Genomic DNA, 24627 nt, shown 5'->3' with positions numbered 1-24627 from the left:
TTGGTTGGCGAGCAAGTGCATTGTGCATTATACGTTTGGACTTCCTATTATTATTATTGATTTGTTACCATCACTAAACTGTTTTTTATCTCAACCTACGATTTTTTCCTTTTTGTCCCTTTCCTATTTCCCGGGCAGGGGGAGGGTGAGTGACTGGGTTTGTGGTGCTTGGTTGCCAGCTGAGTTCAAACCACAACAGATATAACTGTATAATTTGGCTTTGTTTTGTTTTTTTCTATTGAAGACTAGAGGATCCTGTGTACATGCAGGCAACACTGCCAACAACTGGTAATAATTTAAGTTCATTTCAACCATCTGCTGTAGAATCTGCATGCAGTTAATCTCATCCCACTTCTACAAAGCACATACTTTTCTTTGTTATTCCCTGCATTTAGTAACATCCTCACTTTGACAATAAGGCTTGGTTTAGGAATCTTCCAGAAAGCTGACCCTAATTTACTATATAGTTGAGGCTTTAAATAAGAGAAGTGTCAAATACTGCATTTATGAAATTCAGAATTAATTTCTCTTTAAGTGTACATCCCTGAGTTGTACATTACAAGAGGATATTTAGATCACCTGCTTATCCCAAAGGTACCCTACTCACAGGATGACAATGAACACAACTGACTTTCTCACAGCATCCTTCACTGAAAAACCTTTGTAAGGGTAGTTAGAACATGGCATCTTAACAGACTATTTAAGTGACTCACTTAGTGTGACCTTGAGGCCATATGCATACTGAAACTATTCTGCAATTATATGGAGTACCATTTGAAACACTTTCCTCCAACTTTTGCTCTTGCAAGTCTAGAGGAAAAGAACTCTTCTAATCTGCTCATCACACCCTTCAGCAAAGACTCTACATTTAGGTTAGCATCTGATCACATATGTAAGACAGAAAGAATCTGCTTCTCTTAGGAGGTACTTCTCATCCAATTACCACTTCAGATGAAAGCAGTGATCCCAGCAAAGAGACCATACTAAAAATCATTGTCAAGATGCTTAGCTAATGTTACACTGGGGGGATACACATCAAATTCTGAGAAATAATCTTAAGATGGTCAGCTAAAGAAAAGTGTTTTGAACTGTGTGACTTCTACTGTATCCAAAATCACACTAACCTGAAAACAACCTGGTATGCATAGCGACATTCAGTTTTTCTTTTCTTGTCTCAGATTACATCAGCATTCAAATAGGTAGACTTGTTTAACAGCAGCAAAACAGCACCTCTCTGACAACAACGTTTGCCCTTCTGTTCTTCAAAATGTTAAGTCCCTTTTCCACAGCTCAGAAGTTAAAAGCAAAACCACCCAATTGTGGTCAAGTGGAAATCATAGATCATAGAATCATAGAATGGTTTGGGTTGGAAGGGACATTAAGGATCATCTAGTTCCACCCCCCTGCCACAGTCAGGGCCACCTTCCACTAGCCCAGGTTGCCCAAAGCCCCGTCCAACCTGGCCTTGAACCCTTCCAGGGAGGGGGCAGCCACAGCCTCTCTGGGCAACCTGTGCCAGTGTCTCACCACCCTCACAGGGAAGAATTTCTTCCTTATATCTAATCTAAATCTCCCCTCTTTCAGTTTAAAGCCATTACCCCTAATCCTATCACTACATCCCCTGATAAAGAGTCCCACCCCCCCTTTCAGTACTGGAAAGCTGCTATAAGGTCTCCCTGGAGCCTTCTCTTCTCCAGCTGAACCCCCCCCCCGAGTCTCTCAGCCTGTCCTCACAGGGGAGCTCCTCCAGCCCCCCAAGCATCTTCATGGCCTCCTCTGGACTCACTCCAACAGGTCCATGTCTGTATTACGTTGGTGCCCCCAGAGCTGGATGGAGCACTGCAGGGGGGGTCTCACAAGAGTGGAGCAGAGGGGCAGAATCCCCCCCCTCGCCCTGCTGCCCACACTGCTCTGGGTGCAGCCCAGGACACGGTTGGGTTTCTGGGCTGTGAGCGCACATTGCTGGCTCACAGGCAGTTTTCCATCCACCAATACCCCCAAGCCCTTCTCCTTGGGGCTGCTCCCAATCCACTCATCACCCAGCCTGTATCTGTGCATGTGTCCTGGTTTCGACCAGGATGGAGTTAATTTTCATTGGAGTATTTCATACCATGTGATGTCATGCCCAGGTGGGCGGGCTCTCTCTGGGGCTAGCTCGCTCTCTCGATCTCTCTCTCGCAGGCCGTGGGCTCATCTGGTGGTATTGTTGCTGTGGGGGCGGTCGCCGCGCTCGGTAAGCCACTGCTGCGTTTTAACCGTTTTCTTTTTGATCTCACTATTGTTACTGTTGTTCTCTTGGTATATTTAGTAAATTCTTTCTTTTTATTCAACCCACGAATTCTCTTCTTTTGTCCCTCCCCTATTTCACCAGAGGGGGGAGGGGGAGGTGAACGGCCGGCCACGTGGCATCTGGCTGCCGGCTGAGTTCAGACCTCCACAGCATGGGATTGCCCCGACCCATGTGCAGGACCTTGCCCTTGGCCTTGTTGAACTCCATGAGGTTTGCACGGTCCCACCTCTCCAGCCTGTCCAGGTCCCTCTGGATGGCCCATCCCTTCCCTCCAGTGTGTTGACCACACCACACAGCTTGGTGTCGGTGGCAAACTTGCTGAGGGTGCCTCGATCCCACTGTCCATGTCACCAACAAAGATGTTAAACAGCGCCGGTCCCAACACCAACCCTGAGGAACATCACTCATCACTGCTCTGCACTTGGATGTGGAGCCGTTGACCTCAACTCTTTGGGTGTGACCATCCAGCCACTTCCTTATCCACCGAGTGGTCCGTCCGTCAAATCCATGTCTCTCCAGTTTAGAGACCAAGAGTAAATTTTACTTGGACTTCCCCAGGGTTCTGGTTATATGATGTCTCCTGCCTTTTGTCTCTCTCCCAGTCTCTTGGGAAACAGCCGCAGCAGCAGGTATTATGTGGCAGGCTGTAATCTAAACTAGATGTGCGTACCTATGCACCCATGGAAATGGGTGTACTCTGACAAGACATTAACATTTCTAAGTAGTTACAGACATGGAAAAGTATCAGAGGATGGGTGAAGCAACACCTGCCAAGTGAGGGTAACTCAGAGAAGGATGTGTGAAGGCTGCAAGCAAGGATGTGCACTGAATTTCATACCAATCCCAGAGACAAATGAGCAGGTAAACCTGGGCACAGCAGCAATTTCAAGGCAGCTTGCTGCAGTACATGAAGGCACTGCAGGCATTTTGCTTCTTCCTTTGCCTCTCCTGGCTCCTGGGGAAATTTTGGGAGTGCTAGGGAGAGGGATAATACAGGGCGTTGCGAGCCACCAGGAGCCGGCTCGAGTTTCGGGAAGGGCTTCCCCGCGCTGCCCCACAGTGCCGAATCCTCATAGGGCGGCGGCTGGCTCATGCCACGGCCCCACGCCTCGAGGCCGCCGGAGCACCCGTCGCTCTCTTGCACATGGGAAGGGCCATGTGGGGGCGGGGATACCCTCCCCATCCAGCCATGTGGGGGTGGGGATACCCTCCCCATCCAGCATCTCCGCTAGTTTCCTGGCATGGCATGACCCGGCCCAGCCCAGCCTCGCCCCTGACGAGCGAGCGCGACGCCAACACCTACGCGGGGGTGGGCGGGGTGCCGCCATGGGCCGCTGCACCTAAGGCGGTCGCCCCGCCTTGTGACTAATCTGCGCCTGCCTCTTATCTCCTCTCTACGCTGTTTTCGTAGTGGGTTAGAATACTAGCTTCTCCCGAGCCTTGGGAGTTCTATGTGACCCGCTAGAGAAAATGGCGGCGGCGAAGAATCGCATTTTGTCGTCGGGATTATCCTTGGGCATCGGTGCGGAGGCGGCTGCTGCTGCCGCCGGGAGTGTTACTGGGAGCGGTGGGGAGCTCCTGCGGGAGGTGGGTGGCGGCTGCCGGGAGCAGCACTCTGACTGGAGACGGAAGCAACTGCGCAAAGTGCGGAGTGTGGAGTTGGACCTGCTGCCTGAGGCGCCCTTCTTCGCCGCCTTTTCGTCCTCCTCTTCGCCAGAGCCTCCCGAGACGCTGCTGCTCCATTACCTGCCCGGGCCGCGCTCCAGCCCCGCCAGCCCGGCTGCCTCCCCCAGCCGCTGCGCCGAGTTCCTGGGGCCGCCGCCGGCGGGAAGCCTGGTGGGGACCGACCCCGCCGCGGAGCGGAGGATGGAGCCCTTCCCTCCTACGAGGTGAGGGGGGGCGGGCAGTGGATGCGGTGGGGCTGTTATCGCGAGGAGGGCTCGGGCGCCCCCTTCCCACTCCCCCGAGGGCGCCCGGCCGCTGCCTGGCTGGGAGCGGGGGCGGCGGGAGCTGCCCGCGGAGTGTAGGGCTGGAGCGCGGTGGGCAGCCCTCGCCTGCTGCCTTCCCCTGAGGCGCAGAGACACCTGGTGCATGGGTGAGGGAGGGGTGGCTGCTGGGCTGACCCGCGGGTCGCCCGCAGCTGTCAGCGGTCCGAGGTCCAGCAGCCGGTGTCGGAGGAGCGGGTTGGGGCGGCGCGTCCCTGCGCCGTAGGCGATTAGCTGCGCGGGAGCCGAGCCGTGTGTGTGCTTCAGTGTTTAACTTCTACCTGTGTCCCAAAAGGCTTTGGAGTTTGAGGTGGTGGTGGTGGCGGGGACTGGGGTCGGATGTGTCAGCCTTTGGATTTCGGTGCGAGTGGAGCCCGTTAACTATTTCTGCAGCTCTGTTGTCTCGGTGCCAGAGCAGGGCACGAGGGTGCGGCGTGGATCAAGCGGCAGCTGTGCTTCTGCTTCGGGTGCTCACTGAGTACCCGACCACCTTCTGCACTTTCTTAGCAGTTTGCTGCACAAAATTGATTTTTTTTTTTTTCTTAAAAAAAAAAAAAAAAGACTTTTCTGAAGTCTAAATTCTAACTTACAGCACTGTGATATTATGGAACTGATTTCTTTGATTCTTAGTAAGGGGGGGAAAGGAAGACTTCAAACATAAACGTTTCCTCTCTTTTTTTTCAGAGAGAAAGTAATTTTGTAGTGGTTCAGTCTAGGTTTGAGTGGTTTCACTTAGTGCCCTTGTGTTTGTGGTCTTTGTCTGCCTTCTGTGTGTTTTATTTGATAAGTCCAGTTTCTTGAGGTTTTATAGAACTGCCCATACTATGCCTATTTGATATATTTAGAAGTATTCAGGGTGAAAGTGAACATGTTCATGGTGAAGCAGTTTAAGTACTTCCGAGCACATTTCAGCTTTAATATGCACTTGCTAGGTCTAACTGGTATGTGTGTGGGAAGGCACTGCAGTAGTGATGATGTAATTTTGATGTGAAGTTGATAATTTCATATGGATTTCTTGTAAGGTTTTATGTTATATGAACTGTGTAGTTTAAGGACTTAGTATTAACATCAAAAGACCTGTTTTAGTGCTGCATTACAGTTTGGCTAGTACTTAAACCTCAAGAAATCTAGTTTCAGTTTGAACAGATGGCTTGTGTATGCTTTTTAGTTGTGTCTTATGGCAGTTAAACCTCAAGGATTTTTTTTTTTTAAAGATTGACTTATTTTGGGACTACTGTATGTCCTGATTTCAGCTGGAATAAAGTTAATTTTCTTCCTAGCAGCTGGTATAGCACTGTGTTTTGGATTTAAGATGAGAATAATGTTGATAACACACTAATGTTTTAGCTGTTGCTAAGCAGTGTTTATAATATGTCAAAGACTTTTCAGCTTTTCATACTACCCTGCCAGCAAAGATTGGGGGCACAAGAAGCTGGGAGGGGACACAGCCAGGACAGCTGACCCAAACAAGCCAAAGGGCTGTTCTATACCATATGATGTCATGCCCAGTATATAAACTGGGGGGAGTTATCCTGGGGGTACCACGGATCAGGGATTGGCTAGGCATTGGTCAGCGGGTGGTGAGCAATTATATTGTGCATCACTTGTTCTGTACATTCTATTATTATTATTCTTTTCCCTTCCTTTTCTGTCCTATTAAACTGTCTTCATCTCAGCCTGTGAGTTTTACTTTTTTTTTTCTTCTTCTTCCTGATCCTCTCTTCCCCATCCCACTGGAGGAGGGGGTGTGAGGTGCGTGAGTGAGCACCTGTGTGGTGCTTAGTTGCCAGCTGGGGTTAAACCATGATACAGTAATGTTACGGAGGCTCTCAAACAACCAACCACCAAAAATAAAAAATTAATTATTAACACAGTTAACTAGTGCTCTGTAAATTACAGGTTCGAATGTCTGTGAGAGGAGAACAGAACAACTTTTTAGGGTTTAACGACAACCCAAAACGCTCTATCACTCACCTGACAAGTGAGGGCTCTCAACCTCGAGGACCTGCTCAGGGCAGCGTCCTGACCCAAGGCACCTCGAGGAATTTCCTTGGGCAGCATCCTCAACCGCAGCTGCTGCTCCAGGGGACGAGCTCCAAATGGTTCCCAGGGGACTCCATTTATACCCAGGCCCAATCTGACCTGTAGTCAATAGTGGCTCCCATTGGCCAAAGGCCCCAATTACCACGGAGCCCTGAGAACAAAGGCAGTCAGGAGCTGCTGCACTCCAGCAGCCAAGAAGCTCTGCTTTCATTGGGCGGATGCACCTGCCACAAGTAATAAAAAATGGTTTCTGGACCAATGTCCTGTTTATATGAATTTTCAGCAATTATGATGGTCTTTGGTCTATTTCTAGGGCAAAGTAAAAATACTTGATATGGTGTGGTCCTAACGTAAGAAATGCCTCTGTACTTAAAGAAGGATTAGTGAGAAAGTGTTTCAGAAGGGGGAAAAATCATGTATGAATTTTAGCAAGTATCTTGGGCTTTTTTTATGATTCTTAGCACCAACTTTGTCTCTTGAGTCAGGAATTTATAATGAACTTCTATCTCATAATACTGTTGTATCCAGTGCCGGAACACATTTAAAACAACTCAGTCTTCTGGTGTGATAGTAAGTGGGAGCTAAGCTTGATATTAGAGGTTCAGGAAGGTCAATATATGTTGTATTGATGCTGAAACATTGACTTCATCCTTGCTTGTCAGTCCCACAGCAGCAATGACAGAGCAGCTGTGGATTTTTTTTTTTTTCCTTTCACAGGGATAGTTTTGGTTAATTTTAAGTACCTGCATTTGGACAAGTCAGTGTTTTCACAGAATCGTCTAGGTTGGAAAGGACCTGGAAGATCATCCAGTCCAACCATTAACCTAACATTGACAGTTCTCAACTATACCATATCCCTCAGCGCTGGGTCAACCCGACTCTTCAACCCCTCCAGGGATGGGGACTCCACCACCTCCCTGGGCAGCCCATTCCAACGCCCAACAGCCCCTTCTGCAAAGAAATCCTTCCTAAGAGCCAGTCTGACCCTGCCCTGGCGCAGCTTGAGGCCATTCCCTCTTGTCCTGGCGCTGGTTCCTTGGCTCAAGAGACTCCTCCCCCCTCTCTGCACCCTCCTTTCAGGGAGTTGGAGAGGGCCAGGAGGTCTCCCCTCAGCCTCCTCTTCTCCAGACTAAACCCCCCCCAGTTCCCTCAGCCGCTCCCCATCAGACCTGTGCTCCAGACCCTGCACCAGCTCCGTTGCCCTTCTCTGGACACGCTCGAGTCATTCAATGGCCTTTTTGGAGTGAGGGGCCCAAAACTGAACCCACTCATCGAGGTGCGGCCTCACCAGTGCCGAGTACAGGGGTAAGATCACTTCCCTGTCCCTGCTGGCCACGCTATTTCTGACACAAGCCAGGATGCCATTGGCCTTCTTGGCCACCCGGGCACACTGCTGGCTCATTATCAAGCAACCCCCCCCAGGTCCCTCTCTGACTGGCAGCTCTCCAGCCACTCCTCCCCAAGCCTGTAGCGCTGCTGGGGGTTGTTGTGGCCCAAGGGCAGCACCTGGTATTTGGCCTTATTGAAACTCCTCCAGTTGGCCTCAGCCCATCGCTCCAGCCTGGCCAGATCCCTCTGCAGAACCTCCCTACCCTCGAGCAGATCAACACTCCCACCCAACTGGGTGTCATCTGCAAACTGACTGAGGGTGCACTCGATCCCCTCGTCTAGATCATCAATAAAGATGTTAAACAGGAGTGACCCCAACACCGAGCCCTGGGGGACACCACTCGTGACCGGCTGCCAACTGGATTTAACTCCGTTCACCACAACTCTTTGGGCCCGGCCATCCAGCCAGTTTTTTACCCAGCAAAGCGTGTGCCCATCCAAGCCTCGAGCAGCCAGTTTCACCAGGAGAATGCTGTGGGAAACGGTGTCAAAGGCCTTACTGAAGTCAGGGTAGACAACATCCACAGCCTTTCCCTCACCCAATAAGCAGGTCGCCCTGTCGTAGAAGGAGATCAGGTTTGTCAAGCAGGACCTGCCTTTCATAAACCCATGCTGACTGGGCCTGAGCATCTGGTTGTCCCGCATGTGCTGTGTGATGGTGCTCAGGATGAGCTGCTCCATCAGCTTCCCGGGCACCGACGTCAAGCTGACAGGCCTGTAATTTCCCGGATCATCCTTCCGACCCTTCTTATAGATGGGCGTCACATTGGCTAGTTTCCAATCTGTCGGGACCTCCCCGGTCAGCCAGGACTGCTGGGAAATGATGGAAAGCGGCTTGGCGAGCACCCAGCCAGCTCCTTCAGCACCCTCGGGTGTATCCCATCCGGTCCCATAGACTTGTGTGTGTCTATGTGATGCAGTAGGTCACTGACTGTCTCCTGGATTGTGGGGGGGTCGTTCTCCCAGTCTCTGTCTTCTGGCTGAGGAGGCTGGATTCCCTCAGTACAACTGGTCTTGTTATTAAAGACTGAGGCAAAGAAGGCATTAAGCACCTCAGCCTTCTCCTCAGCACTTGTTGCCACATTTCCTCCTGCGTCTAGCAGGGGATAGAGGCTCTCCCTGGTCTTTCTTTTGCTGTTGACATATTTATAGAAACATTTCTTGTTGTCCTTGACTGCTGAAGCCAGAGTAATTTCTAGCTGGGCTTTAGCCCTCCTGATTTCCGCCCTGCATAGCCTCACAGCCTCTTTGTAATCACTGTGAGTGGCTAGCCCCTTCTTCCGAAGGCTGTAAACTCTCCTTTTCTCCCTGAGCTGCAGCCAAAGCTCCCTGTTCAGCCAGGGGGGTCTTCTCTGGTGCCGGCTTCTCTTACAGCACCTGGGGACCACCTGCTCCTGAGCCATTAAGACTTCCTTCCTAAAGAGTGCCCAGCCTTCCTGGACCCCGATACCCTTCAGGACCGTCTCCCAAGGGATCTTGTCAAGCAGGTGCCCAAACAGGACAAAGTCAGCCCTTTGGAAGTCCAGGATGTCAGTTCTGCTTAGCCCTCTCCTGGCCTCTCTAAGAATAGAGAACTCTCTTATTTCATGATCGCTGTGCCCTAGTTAGCCTCCAACCGCCACATCCTCCACCAGTCCTTCTCTGCTCACAAAGAGGAGATCCAGCAGGGCACCTTCTCTGGTCAGTTCCCTCACCAGCTGTGTCAGGAAGTTGTCTCCCACACATTCCAGGAATCTCCGGGACTGGTCCCACTCTGCTGTGTTGTATTTCCAGCAGATGTCTGGGAAGTTCAAGTCTCCCACAAGAACAAGGGCAAGCCATCGTGAGATTTCTCCTAAGTGCCCATAGAATATTTCATCCACCTCTCTGTCCTGGGTGGGTGGCCTATAGTAGACTCCAACACTTTTGAGTATGTGCATGAGTTAAAACCCTTCTCTGTGGCAACTGAGGCACAGACTCCTGATGAAATCCAGAAAGAAAGAGAGAGTTTATTGTTACATTGGTACATACTTATGCTGTCGGTAAAGCTCTTACTTCATCATTAGCAAATCAGCTATTAGACAGCTATCAACCTTTTCTCCTACCAGCATCAGACCCCTCTAACTCGGCTGTGCAGACCAATCACCCTCTCGTTCACGCGCTGTTCACGCGGCGGTAACTTCTCACAGCTCAGCACTTTCCCACAGCTCAGTGTTGCAGCTGGCCGTTGTTTTTCCCTGCCACCTTGGCACAACTCGGCAGTTTCTGATCTTTCGCCCAAGGCCTGTTTCTCATCAAAGCCTGGCTGCTTCTCAGGGGCTGTGCAGGGCTGACAGGCTGATGTCTCCCACAGGTAGTTAACCCTTAAAGGTATGCAACTAATGCTTCTTGTTTTGACCCATGGATATGCATTTCATTTTGCTAGTTATTTCTGTCAAATACTTTTACACTCAGGATTTTTTTTTTATGACCATCATGCTTGTATCTTCAGAATTGTCCCTTTCAGATGCTGAAAGGGCTTGGTGTTAAAGGAAAAAATACCTAATTTGTGATACTATCAAGTTGAGAAACAGCTTTTGTTTTTTAAACAGTGTTACCTCCCATTCTACTACCAGTAAATGCCTGCAGAATTTTATTTTGGTAATCCTTTATATTCTTTAAAAGAGAAGCCTCAAAGCTTAGTGGTTAATAGGGTCTCCCCATTACCTTCAGGTAATATTTACCTGTTCTGTATCTGAAGAGGCATACAAAATTCAAATATCTGAAATGTGTGTTGAAACTTGTAGTGATCTCCAGTTTGCAGTTTGTGTAGTGTTTATTGACCTTGTCAGATTAATACACTCTAGTAGATAAGTGTTTGTCTATTGTCATGGTTAAGACAATATTTTAATTGCTTTGATTTATGACAGTACTCTAACTTCTGATTGCTGGATATGTACTTTGAAAACTCATGTGTAGTCAGTGACAGTTCTTTCAGTTTATCAATATTTTACACTTATTAAACTTTCTTCATATTTTCAGACTGCAGGGTTGCCAGGTATGATACTATTACTTTAATGTTTTTGTTTTGTTGTGTTACTGTAAAAGCCATCAGAGGAACTCTCTTAGACTTGTTTTGGAGTTCTAGAAAGCAGGCATTCTTTATTGCAGCGCTGGGCACACATGGAAATAGCTTCACAAAAAGTGAGCACGCCCCACATCTGTAAGTGGCAGCTAATATACAGTGAGATTGTACATATTCATAAGTTTTCCAAGAAATGAGTTATATATGCATTAGATTTCCTGGAACTAATTACAATATCTGCATCCTAATTACGCATGTGCTTTCTTGCTGGGTGGTGGTCTCGAGGGGTCCCTGGGGGTCGTTGGTAGTCTTCCTCACCATGTCTGCTGGTTGACCTCAGTGCTCACACATGCTCACAAAGGTCTGTTTAGGAGGTGTTGTGCAGCTGTGTTGTGTCTTGAGCTGGTTTGTTTTAAGTTGTCCCGTCCTTGTTCCTGTTATCTTCAAGAATAGGCCCTAACGATCTTATTTATTACTGTCTTATCTTCAAACCCCTTTCTTCACAAAAGCACCAACCTTCAGCTGTGTCTGCACATTCCAGAAGCTGCATTGACACTTAATTTCTCCTCAGTAAAAAAAATGTTTAGCAAGATGAAAAGTCAAGACAAAAAAAAAAATGTTAGCAAGATGTTTTGGCTTACAGGTGCAAGTTTTAACTTTACTGATTACATATGTGGTGGTATCTTAAATGTTCCCATAAAATACATCTGAAACTTTTACTTTTTCACTGAAGTAAATATCTCTATAGATGCCTAGCCTGTGACTAAAGACTTATTTGCTTAATGTAAAAAAATATTGCAGTTGTGATTAGCATAGAAGCTCAATGAAACAGTGCTAACATGTTCTTAAAAATTTGGAAAGGATCTCCCATATTAAGTGTTACCACAATTTCAGTCTCAAAAGAAGAACCCCCTAAGACTTAGTTTGAATCTACATATATACAATAGCTTGTGTTAATCATGGTGCAGACACCCCTTTGTGAGGCCAATAGTAAGTCAAGGGCCATTCGATTTTGTGATATTACTCGAGATAAACTGGACACTTCAATTTCTAATGCTTGTCTTCTATTTGGACTTCTTGTTGAGTAGTCATCTTAGCACTGCCCCGCTGAAAGTCTGCACTCATTGTAATCTCTCTGTAGCTCTGGCCTCGACTAATGGTAACGTTATCATGTAAGGGGGTATCGTCAGGCATTGGAATCCCCATGTACTTTGGTGTTTCTAGAGAGTGTTCTGGTAAATGCATACAGACGCAACAATCACTTCTGTGTAGTATGTGAGTAATTTGTTGTGTCAAAATTAAATGGAGATTCTGATTCCATTTTGATTCTGGCCAGACTTGACTCATGGCTATCGTAATTGTCACAGACCAAACATAAAACTTAATCATGAGCTCCTTAATTTCAATTTAAGAGGAGACTGCTGCTCCACTACCCATGGGGTGGGAGCGTTCTTGATTCTTGAATAATGAATTCAAGGGCCTTTGCCCCAAACCTTGACTGCCGTATAGGTAGTTAACAAAACTTGAAACAGTCCTTTTTACTTTTCTGTTAGAGGTTCAGTGTTCCATGACTTGATGTTGACCCAATCTCCAGGCTGGAAAGGATGTGCTGGTGTGTCAAGTTCCAAAGGTCTATTTGTTGCAACGTATTTCTGGAGCTTCTGTAAGGTATTCCTTAAAGCTATCAAATAAGTTTTAAAAATTTAGTTCTCCCATGATATGAGTGGCACATGTGGAGCCTGGTACAGTTGTCCATATAATAGTTCATATGGACTCAAATTACCCTTTCCACAGGGCTGGATTCTAATTCTCAGCAACACTAAAGGTAGGTGTCACGTCCCGCTCAGACGAGGGGGACAAGTGACTCAGATTCGCAAATCCCCAATGGAGCGGACAACAAGTCTCCAAGTCCAAACATTTATTAACTACCCACAATGTACTAATTGAACACACGATAATTGGCTAAGTATATAGCAAGCTGTGGCAAGCAATACAATATGCCTTGCATTGCTTAATGGGAAAGGGAAAAGAGGGAGATAGAGGGAATGGGGAAATACAGATCACCGGTCTGGGTTTCTGCGCTGCTCCTGCTGACGAGGGTTCCGGGAGGCACAGGAGGCAGCCGGCTTTTTTGCTGGCATCCGTCTTCTTCGCTTCACTGCACTCTCTCCTCGGGCCGCGCCCCCCCCCTTCCCTTCTTGATTTATACCCACTTTCCTTGGGTCCATCCCCTAGGTCGACCCCCATACCTACGTATCCCATGTACGGGGAGGGGTAAGGTGTTTCATGGGATGATGTAATTAGCATGATCATGTCAGCCTTCATTAGCATACTGAGGGGTGTTAACTTTAATATGCATTCCGTGGATAATGAAGCAAAGGTCATTCACCGGACAGATGGCCCTTGAAATTTGGCCAGGTGCCCCAGAGCAGAGCCGTCCTGTCTCCACAGGGCTCCCTCCTCCAGCTGCATCTTGTGTTATTGGGGCAGCCTTATCAGCTTCGACCTCCACACCATCCACCCTGGGACTCAGAGTTCTGTCTTGCGAGTGTTTGAGGCATTTCTTCAATCAGCCTCAACTTTTGCTTTCTCAGGCTGTTTTTCTTAGTTTCTCGCAGGCCTGGTTTCTCATCTCTCACATCCCACCCCGTGACTCAAATACACCAAGTTCTTCTTTGACCATTGTGATCCCAAAAGGTATAGGGAAAAAGAAGACAGAAGGTGAGAGAGCATATAGCTAATTGCTGCAAGGCATACCATTAAAAGCAAAAATTTGCATAATATCACAATACTAATATTTACAAGCCATCTTCCCCACCCCGTGAGTCCTGAGGATCCCAGTGATGTGACCCATGACCCAGGGTTCCATCCATCAAACTAGTCCATCAGTCAATAAAAAGGTTCTCACTTCCCGTTGTTGATCATCTTCATCGTGGCACGGGTCTCCTCTATAGAGGTGGTGGCACTGTGGATGGGGATGCAGCGTTCTCCCTCAGTTAGATTCAGCTCACCGCACAGTCCATGTTCCTTCAGCAATGCTAGCCGGATTCTGCAACGCCATCTTAGATGCTTGTTGGGTCTGCACCTTTAATTCCCTAAAGGCATACCTTGTTAGTACATATCATTGCTAAGCTAAATTTTCTAAGACTATTTGAGGTTACACAGTCACATTAGCAGGTCTATAAGGATTTAAATGGGAATACAATTTAATATTCAGGTACAATTCATTAATGCTTAATTTGTGGGATCAGACCCCTCCAGCCAGTCTTTGATGACTGCATCTTGCTGTTGGTGGATGTGGTGTTGTCAGGAGCACATCCAGTTATATGAGCGAGCACTGTGATCTGTTTGGTGTTTGCAAGCACCAGTGTGCAGTCACAGGTGACTCACAGGCTTCCTTTATTTTGGAGGTGATTCCCAATAAGGTAACTTAAGGCACAACTCCAGGTTAGCCTTCCAATAGGTGGACTCATTAAATGTACCTGTAAAATTTCCTGGATTGTCGATTGTAATTGATTGGCAATGATTTATTCCACACTCAGCAGGTATGATTCCACAAATTATATAATAATGTAAGCAGATTACAAATAATAACTAGCCAATAATGCCTACAACCATTGAAAGTGCTAAAAGTAACATAGGTCTCCTGTCGTCCAGGATCAATGCCCTGTAAAACACATATATACATAACAAAACAATGATGGTTAGAAAGAAGGGACAATCCACCTGGTATTGATGCGGTATTCTTTCCCATGGGCATCAGTAGCCACCCATGAACAAATATTGATGGGAGTTTTTAGGGTTAGGGGTACTTGCCCCACGGTGGACAAGTCTACTAGAACAGGTTGTCCAGGAGAATGGAGCGGGTTTGCAGGGTCTTTAGTCTCTTTTTTCCTGGCGAGTATGGACAGAGGCTTAGGACAGAACGCGGTAAGTCGTGGGCACCCATTAATTCCCCACCGGCTGTTTATCCTCATTACTGCGTCTGCACCCGTTGTGGCCATCCTGGTTCGAGGGGTTTTAGGGCCTGCTTTAGAAGTCCATTGGTGCGTTCCACAATGCCATTTGCTTGGGGATAGTATGGAGTATGGAAAATCCACTGGATTCCTTCATCTCGAGCCCACTCCTGAACCACCCCGGCAGTAAAGTGACTACCATTGTCTGATTGGATCGATTTGGGCTTAGGCAAGTAGCTAAACCAACGTTTTAACCCCTTCACCGTATTTTCTGGGACCGTAAAGAACATATCTTTCACATCAATAGTTGCTAAGATCTGGTGGGCTTGTTCCTGTATGGTTGCAATCAGTTCAGCTATGTAGGTACTGCAGCTGTTAGAGGACCTGTATTGGCATTTAATCCCCAATAGTCAATTGTCAGACGCCACTTTCCGTTAGGTTTACGGACTGGCCACACTGGGGAATTATAGGGTGAGTGAGTTGGAATGATTATCCCTTGCTCCCGCAGCTCTGCTATTACCGGAGCGATCCCCTCCCTGGCACCTAACGGTAAGGCGTAAGGTTTCACATTAACAGTTTTAGAAGGAGGAAGCGCAGGCGCTTGCTGTAAAAGTCTGATAGAGGCAGTTGGGGACCCAAATTTCCATTCCCTTCCTTTTGAATCCACCCAGGCTTGTCCCTTCAATAGGTCAAGTCCCAGGATATTTGTGGGGAAATTTCCCAGGATCATCATAGCCTCTGTTGCAGTTTCATTCCCAGGTAACCAGCATTTCACCCGAGCAGTCGGCTGTGGCTTAGAGTCCCCGAAAACATCTGTAACCCAGATCTGCTTTTTGTCAGCAATTATGCCATTGCGCTTGGCAACCTCCGCTTGGAGTGCTGAGATCTGAGCACCCGTATCTACTAGAAATGCAACTGGAGTTTTAAGGGGGCCGAGCGGAAAGGTAATCAACAAGTCTCCTTTAGTATTCTCTGTGAGCCTCCTTAAGTGGACCCACCCGCCATCCCCCGGCTCACTTACTGGGGATGGCGCATCCAGTTTCCTGACCCTAAATCAATCAAGTCCTCTTCAGGGGCAGTTGGTGTTTGAGAAGCAATTACCATCATCTCGTTAGTTTTCAGTTCTGTCCCACTCTTTGCCTGAAAGGTCTGCTCGGTTGGGAGGGGGCATCTTTCTTTTGTCTTTCCAGGCTCGAATGAGCTTTTCTAAAACTGTAGTAGGCATACCATCCATTAACTCTCGGGGAATCCCCTGTCCAATTCCCTCAGTCCACAAGAGGTTTCTCTTTGCTCTTAAAACTTGCGGAGGGGAAGGAGACGGATTTTCCTGCTGTTCCACTCTGCGTACCGAGGGCTTAGGTTTACCCGTTCCCCTGGTAAGGCCCATTCTCCGGCCATAATTTATTAAGTCCTGAGCTATCTCTCCCCAGGTCATGGCTTCTCCCCCCGCCCGTCTCCCCCCTCGCGGGGCTAATGCATTCCGCAAACCATCTTGTAATTGTACTGCATGTGATTTCAAAGAGTCCGGCAAGCCCCGGATCAGGGGAGTCATTTGATCGGGATTAGCAATTAATAGCATCGGGGCAGGCTGCTGCGGAACCAAGCGCCTGTCATGCATTAATTGGAGACAAGCAGCCTTCTGCAGACTTTCAGTCAAATGATTTACGGTTGGGGTCTCAATACATACTGGATCCCCCCTTTCCAAGGGGTCCAGACCCCCAGCCCAATAAGCAGCTCGTTGAGTTAATGACCACGGCTCTCTCTGGTCGTCAGTAACTAAGAAAACCCCTGGCCCCCAGTACCCCTGGGCCTCATCTTCTGATAACAAGATTCGGTTGCCAGCAGTCAAAGACACCCTCCACACGTATTCAGTCTCAGTTTCCTGAGCTCGTCTGGTGTATTTCTCCTGAATTTTCGCAAGCTCAGTCGCTGGATATGGTGTAGTTCGAATGGTGACCTGCGGAGCTCTTCCACCCTGACCCTCGGTGGTCTCCGTTTTAATTAATGGTCTTAAATTCGCCCCCTCATTTTCAGGGTAAAAAGTTTCTCGACTTATCTCTAACTCCTTTGTTGGATACAAGGGTCTGGCTGCTGCTTTTGCCAGACTCGTAACTCCCTGTTCACTATCCGGAACAGAGCCGAAATCTGTCCGGTTGCGGGTTTCTTGTTCATTCCCCTCTTTTTCGGACCGTGAGATTTTTTCTCGGTCCAAGGCATCTAACAGAGCCGTGTGAAGTCGCTGAGTGGTGTTACGCTCAGCAGCTAATTGGCTTTTCAGAACTTCAGTTTGCTCTTGCCAGAGTTTAGCTTTTTGTTCAGTAACTTTACGTTCCTCAACCAATTGATCCTGGAGAGCTTTTACCAGATCTTGTAAGGATTTGATCATTTCCCCTTCTAATTGTTTCTTAACATGTTTCTCTTTTTGGGCTGCAGTCAGTGCTGCCCCTAATACAGCGCACACTACAGCTTTTCCTTTGCCTGGTCGCGACCCTTGCAGCCCCGCAAGTGCACTGATAGAGCTTGCCACTGCTTCTGGATGATGCCAATTATCGTGGGCCCAAACCTCTACTAAAGGAGGAGGACAAGCCTTATACTCCTTCAGTTTCTCAAAAATAGGGGAGCAGTCAAGCACCGACATTTCCTGGCCAGTCATGGCTTGCCACTGCTCGAACCTCTCCTGGCTTAGAGCTGAGAGGTCACTTCCCGATTCTCCCTGTCCTTATCGGATAGAGAATTGGTATCCCTCCGACCCTTTCCCAGCATAGAGCTGAGGGGCCAATTCCCAGTTCTCCCTGTCCGAGTTGGTCAGATAGAGAACCAGTATCTCATAAGACTTTCCGACACCGAAGGGGATCCTGCTGACTACGCCAATTTTAATGTCACGTCCCGCTCAGACGAGGGGGACAAGTGACTCAGATTCGCAAAGCCCCAATGGAGCGGACAACAAGTCTCCAAGTCTAAACATTTATTAACTACCCACAATGTACTAATTGAACACACGATAGTTGGCTAAGTATATAACGAGTTGTGGCAAGCAATATAATATGCCTTGCATTGCTTAATAGGAAAGGGAAAAGAGGGAGATAGAGGGAATGGGGAAATACAGATCACCGGTCTGGGTTTCTGCGCTGATCCCGCCCGCGAGGGTTCCAGGAGGCACAGGAGGCAGCCGGCTTTTTCACTGGCATCCGTCTTCTTCGCTTCACTGCACTCTCTCCTCGGGCCGCGCCCCCCCCCTTCCCTTCTTGATTTATACCCACTTTCCTTGGGTCCATCCCCTAGGTCGACCCCCATACCTACGTATCCCATGTACGGGGAGGGGTAAGGTGTTTCATGGGATGATGTAATTAGCATGATCATGTCAGCCTTCATTAGCATACTGAGGGGTGTTAACTTTAATATGCATTTTGTGGATAATGAAGCAAAGGTCATTCACCGGACAGATGGCCCTTGAAGTTTTGGCCAGGTGCCCCAGAGCAGAGCCGTCCTGTCTCCACAGGGCTCCCTCCTCCAGCTGCATCTTGTGTTATTGGGGCAGCCTTATCAGCTTCGACCTCCACACCATCCACCCTGGGACTCAGAGTTTTGTCTTGCGAGTGTTTGAGGCATTTCTTCGATCAGCCTCAACTTTTGCTTTCTCAGGCTGTTTTTCTTAGTTTCTCACAGGCCTGGTTTCTCGTCTCTCACAGTAGGGCCTGTACCCAAGTCATAGATGTTTCCTGACAAACTTTCCCAAGCTGCTGTTTGAGAGTATAATTCATTTGCTCCACTTTACAGCTGGACTGTGGTCTATAAGGAGTGTGGTAATCCCAAATTATAGACAAAGCTTTGCTCAACTGTTTCACAATTCCAGCAATAAAGTGAGGCCCATTATCTGATGACATCCCCAAAGGTGTACCAAATTGCAGGATAATTTCTTTTAGCAGAGCTTTAACTACCTCTTTTGCTTTGTTGGTGCGACAGGGGAAAGCCTCGGGCCATCCAGTAAAGGTATCAACTAAAACCAAAATATATCTATACCCTTCTTTTCTAGGTAGTTTGGTAAAATCTATTTGCCAGTAATCTCCAGGAGAATTTCTTCCTTTGGTAACCCCAAATACTAGTTTACTACTAGTGTTTGGGTTATTTGTAAGACAAACTTCACACTTCCCTGTAATGGACCGAACAATCTCTGTCATAGCTCTGCTAATAACCATTTTTGAAGGTGTTTCACCAAATTCTCTGTTCCCCAGTGTACTTTATTATGTTCTTTCCTAGCAATTTCTCTCATCATCATAATTACCTGTCTGGTAGGCATAACGGCCCACCCATCCACCTGCTCCTTGGCCTGTAATTTAGTTATCAATTTACCATCCTTTTTATCATACTTGGGTGGTGTGTCTGGTAAAATTTCTTTTTCAGGTACCAGGGCTAGGATGCCTTTTTCTGCAGCCTCCTTTGCAGCTTTATCTGCCAGTTGGTTACCCAGTTCTGGTGCAGTTTTACCTGTCTGGTGGGCTTTATAATTCATAACTGCAATTGCCATTGGTTTTTGAATGCTTTTCAGTAATTCTTGGATCTGGGGGGTATGTTTAATCCCAGTTCCTTGTGCTGATAACAACCCTCTTTCTTTCCAAATAGCCCCATGGGCATGGACTACCCCGAAGGCATACTTGGAATCTGTCCATGTGTTGGGTCGTTCTCCTTCACTTGGGTCTAGTGCTCTCTTGAGGGCTATTAATTTGGCTTTCTGGGTGGACACCTTTGAAGACAAAGCTTGTGAATCTATTACCTTATCAATGGTGGTTATGGCATACCCAGACATTCACATCTGGAACAAAGCTGCTTCTGTCGGTGTACAGCTCCCAATCCGGGTTCTCTAATGAGGTGTCCTTGAGGTCTGGTTGGTTGGAGTAGACTTCTTCGATGGTCTGCAAACACTCATGCTCTGGCACTCCTCCTATTTGGTCAGTCGAGAGAAACACAGCAGGGCTAACAACTGAGGTGGTTTTAAGATGAACATTGTCCTGTTCTAGCAACACCACTTGGTATTTTAACATGCGGCTGGGAGCCAGCCAATGCCCCCCTTTTTTTTTCCTAACACAGTAACCACCATGTGTGGAACATATACAGTAATCTTTTGTCTCAGAGTAAACTTGTGGGCTTCCTGGATTAGCAACACTGTTGCTGTTACCGCTTCAATTGCTTAAATGGAGTTCTGCTGTTTTCAGTTCAATCAAGATACTCATTGTGGGAATCTTTTAACATCTCATATAGAGGTTTCACCAGTAACCCATAGGCAGCACCATCCCATCGTTCCCAGGAACACCCGTAATTCTTTCAGTTTTGGGCTCAGGGAGGCGGCAGACAGCCTCTTTGCGCTCAGATCCTAGCTGTCTCTGGCCCTTCAGGATTTCAGATCCCAAATACGTAACCGATTCTTGGGCAATCTGGGCCTTGTCCTTTGACACCTGCTATCCGCTGATGCCCAGGAAATTCAAAAGGCTTATGGTCAGGGCAAGACATTGTTCCTCAGTCTCTGCTGCAATCAAAATGTCATCCTGTTTAACTGATATCCCTAATCAGCAAAACTCAGACACCAGAGTGAAAAGAGCAGGCGTATTTTACTAGAAATAACTAAATAATATAACAGAATAATACAGAAAACATACAGTAAGAAAAGACAGAATAGTGTACTTAAACAAATAGGAAAATACAGGGTAATGCATCACATCATTACTACCTGAGAGAGAGAATAGCCATTAAGAAAGACCCATCACCACTTGCACCCATTCCCATCATCCAGACCCGCAGTCACTGGGCAGCCCCGGTTACAGCGAGGATTTGGAGAGCCTGTCCCGGCAAGTGGGAAATCCTACGCGGTGCGTCCACCCGTAGGTGAGGCTTCCAAAGTCGCTGTGAGCGGGTCCAGCCTTATATACCTAAAAATCAGTAAGCCAGAATAGCTGGCACCTTTGTTTTAAGCGGAAATATCTGGTTTTCATCTCACGTTAGGTTCCCCCCGAGCCTGGCCAGGGCTCAAGGGAGAAGCTCAGGGAGTTTCCCTGCTTATCTAGTTAATTTATGTTCTTTTTAAAACAAGGCCATACGTCTGTCCCAAGGCCGGACAGCTGGCTTCATGGCCTTGTTAACTTACCCCTACACAGAGAAGAAGAAAGATACATTCAGGATAGACATGTTTTCATTACATTCATCATCAGTAATGAGTATATGATATCTAAGCTACATCTTTCATTAATGAGCATACATATTTCACTAATGACTACATACTGAGTTAGCAGTTTCGGCTCAGGGCCTGTTGCTCAGGCTTCAATACTCCCACCTTTTACATCAGAATAGGTGGTTTGCTATAACTTAGTATTATACCTATTAGCACAATGGTTATCAGTTATAAAATGTACAGGATTCATCTATAGGTCAACTCTGGCTTGGGCTTATTGTCCAAGCCTTAGCACTTCACATCCACATCCTGTAATACAGTTCTTTGGTGATTTTCTTTTCTCCAAATTTCTAACTCTTTTGCCAATTGATTTCCAAAGATTGTCGGGCTATTCTTAAAGCCTTGAGGTAAAACTGTCCAGGTATATTTTGTTTTCCCCTCTGTTTCTGGATTTTCCACTCAAAAGCAAAGAGCTCCTGACTTTTAGTATCAAGGGGAATGCAGGAAAAAGCATCTTTCAAGTCTAAGGCTGTGAACCAACCTTGTTCCCCAGTGAGGGTTGTTAACAACGTGTCTGGGTTTGTCACTACAGGATGAATATCCTGGGTTATCTGATTTATTACCCGCAGGTCCTGGACCAACTGGTAATCCTTACCATTGGCCTTTTTAACCAGCAAAATGGGGTGCTGTATTTTGACTCACATTCTACTAATAACTTGTACTTTAAGAATTTCTCAGTTATTGGCACCAATTTGTTTCTAGCTTCCAGCTTTAGAGGATACTGTTTAATTCTTACCGGGGATGATCTTGGTCTAAGTTCAGTTCTTACGGTTCTGCTCTTTTGGATTTTCCTGGGACTCCTCTGGCCCATACAATAGGAATCACAGCATCTTCTACTTCTGAAGGTACCTCCTGTAACTCGGCTTCCTCCTGTAACATAAAGACTTGGGCATCCATAGCTTTATTTTCAGGATTATGGATTTAGATTTTCCCTTTTTCAAAAGTGATTTATGCATTCAGTTTACTTAATATGTCCTGTCCTAACAGCAGCACAGGGCAATCTGGTGTATATATAAAGAAATTGATGGGTTAACACCCTGTTCCCAATTTCAAACTTCAAAGGCTGGAAAAACAGCTGTTTTTCTTTCCCCCCTGTGGCACCAATCACTGACATAAAGAATTTGCTCATGGGTCTTTTGCAACTATTTAGTACAGAATATGTTGCCTCTGTATCAACTAGGAATTTAACTGTCTCATTCCCCATCTTAACTGAAACCAGGGATTCAGCTGGGGCGTTTTAATTCCTCAATCCCCGGTCCCTGTCAATCCAAGTTTTCTGTACCAATCATAAATAAGTGTGCCTCCGGAATGGGTGCAGACAGGGACATCTAATTAACTGATTGTCTCTTCGGGCATTCATTTTACCAGTGTCCCTTTCCCTTGCAGATCACATACTGATCCTTGCCCAGAGGGATTCTATTTCTCATATTTCCTCCTATTCTTCATCTTCTCGGGAAACCTCTTCCCCCAGAGGAGGTTTGTGCTTAAGCAAATGCAGTTGCTAAAATTGCAGCATTTTCTGTCAACTGAGATGTTGACATTCTAGACACACCCTCTACTTTTGTAACTTTCTTCTTATATCTGGTGCTGACTGACCTATGAACAAAGCAGTCAACTGTTGATACTGTTTATTCATCAATCTGCCTGCCCCTGTATTTAGATTCCAGTCTGGCTCTTGTGCTGGCATAGGATGATCTGGACCATCCCTTGTATTTAGCCTCTCTTCCTCCTCCTGAGCTTTTTCCAGCACCACTCTCTTTTCCTCAGGCAGGACCCAGCAGATTCAACCGATCTATCTGTTCCTACTGCTTGCCTGAGAGGGGCTTGTATGTTCTGAGCATTTCATCTCATTTCATTTTCCTTCACGTCTAAAAAACAGCATCAGTTGCAACACAGTGTTACAGTTTACACTTCCGCTCTCAGGCCATTTCTCCTGATCATCTAAAGTATATAAGGGCTATCAATGATTACAATATTCAATCAGTTTCTTTCAGGTCAATGATTCTCCCCCCAGATCTTTCCAGTGTTTCAATAAGCAGCCTAAAGGACCAGCCTTTAGAATTCCTCCATCCTGTGATTGGACAGATCCCATCACAAAAACAACACACGAAACAAAATAGTACAGTAACAACACAAAACAATAACCTAACACAGAACTACAATAGACACCTTAGCGTATTAACCCAAAGGGAACTCTGCTATTTTTTTCCAGTTCCTTAAAATACATCCTAATGGAGACTTTTTCAAAAGATTATTTTTAGATTGTTTTGTGTCCATCTTAGTTAAACCTTATTCATATACAAAGCCAAAAACCATAATCCGATGCACAAAGTCAGAAACCATGATCCAGTAAACAAAGCACACAATCCAAAAATCGTAATCCAGTAAACAAAGCATGTAATTCAAAATTACCGAGACTAATGGGTGGGACTTGAACCCACAATTCTCCCAAAAGGGGCTTGAACCCCTATACCCGTTTCAGACCAGGTGGGACTCGAACCCACAGTATTTCAGACCAGGCATCCTCCAAACTTTTGTCTGGTAGAACTTGTGCAGGAGGGACTCGAAGCCCTCAGTATCCTTCTGGCCCAACCTGGCGAGGCTTTCACCATGTCTGACAGGCAGGCAACTGGAAATCCTGACAGAATGCCTTTCATCTTACCAGGGGATTTGCTCTGAGCTCTTCGGTCTGGGGATCAGAGGCTCTCCCCAAGAATCCCTCGGTGCTGGCTGGAAGTCCTGTGATCCCATGGATCCGTCGAGATTCAGAAGCAGTTTCCCATCTGGGTTGCCAAAATGTTACCGTAAATTTGGTCTCAAAAGAACCCCCTAAGACTTAGTTTGCAGTTTTAGAAGGCAGGCATTCTTTATTGCAGCGCTGGATGCACGGGGGATCACTCCACCTAACGCGCATGCTGAAAGACAAGGGCACGTTTATTATATACAATAAAAGAAATGAATATTCATGTAACTTCTGAGAAGTACCCACCTCTTTCCAGAGGATCTAATGCATGTGTTAATACATTGCGCGAGCATACTAAAATCTGGGGCAGGGTCTCCGAGGGGCTTCCATGGGGGTTTTCGGTGGTCTGTGGTGGTCCCTAGTGGCTGTTGAAGAGGTGTCTCTTGGTGTCCTTTCCGTGAACTCTGAGGGTTTTCATATAAGGCCTCGTCTTGGCTCATGGCTCTGTCTGTAAAGTTTCTCAGCTTTCTTATCTTTGGCTCCCACAGGTGTCTGTTGGTTTCTCTGCCCTCCCCGGGATGGACCCATCACAGTTGCAAAAATTATGTCCTTCGGTGCACTCTTGTCTGAGGCCCCTTACAGCAGTTAGCACCAACTGCTAGCAGCCATCAGCTAGTAGGCATCACTCTCTTCTCGAACTCAGTCGATATCCCTTCTGTGTTCCTCTCAATGACCAACTCAGGGAATCCCACTTCTGACACCAAAATTATTGTCTCGTCCCACGCGGTGGGTTACGAGGGGGTGAATCTTTTGAATTCCCCGAGATCCTGCGTGCTGGTGGAAGAGCTGGTCTGTGCTCAGCAGAGCCGCAGGGCGGGCGAGTCACCACAGTGACTCAGAGGAACAGTTGTGCTGGTGACTTTATTAACTGACCACTTTAGTAAGTGAATGGAGACACTTTGGCAACAATCAACTGATAACTGTCCGGGAATGAATAAAGGCACTTTGGCGATGAGAC

The 24627-nt window shown here is 47.0% G+C and overlaps 1 protein-coding gene across 3 annotated transcripts in view; it reads left to right on the top strand.

Moving 5' to 3' along the window:
• Positions 1 to 3710: 3710 nt before the first annotated feature.
• Positions 3711 to 24627, top strand: part of LOC141917670 (mitogen-activated protein kinase kinase kinase 1-like) — a 72143-nt gene continuing 51226 nt past the window's right edge. For all 3 annotated transcript variants that reach the window (XR_012621394.1, XM_074811050.1, XM_074811051.1), the window contains exon 1: positions 3711 to 4179. Coding sequence is in view for 2 of the 3 variants with exons in the window: in XM_074811050.1 (XP_074667151.1) it covers positions 3761 to 4179 (419 nt within the window). In the remaining variant the exon portion in view is untranslated. The remainder of the gene's footprint in view (positions 4180 to 24627) is intronic.

The sequence above is a fragment of the Strix aluco genome, chromosome W (assembly GCF_031877795.1).
Source record: "Strix aluco isolate bStrAlu1 chromosome W, bStrAlu1.hap1, whole genome shotgun sequence".
Taxonomy (NCBI): domain Eukaryota; kingdom Metazoa; phylum Chordata; class Aves; order Strigiformes; family Strigidae; genus Strix; species Strix aluco.
Note: the sequence above shows the minus strand (reverse complement) of the source record. Positions and strands in the feature narration are given on the sequence as shown.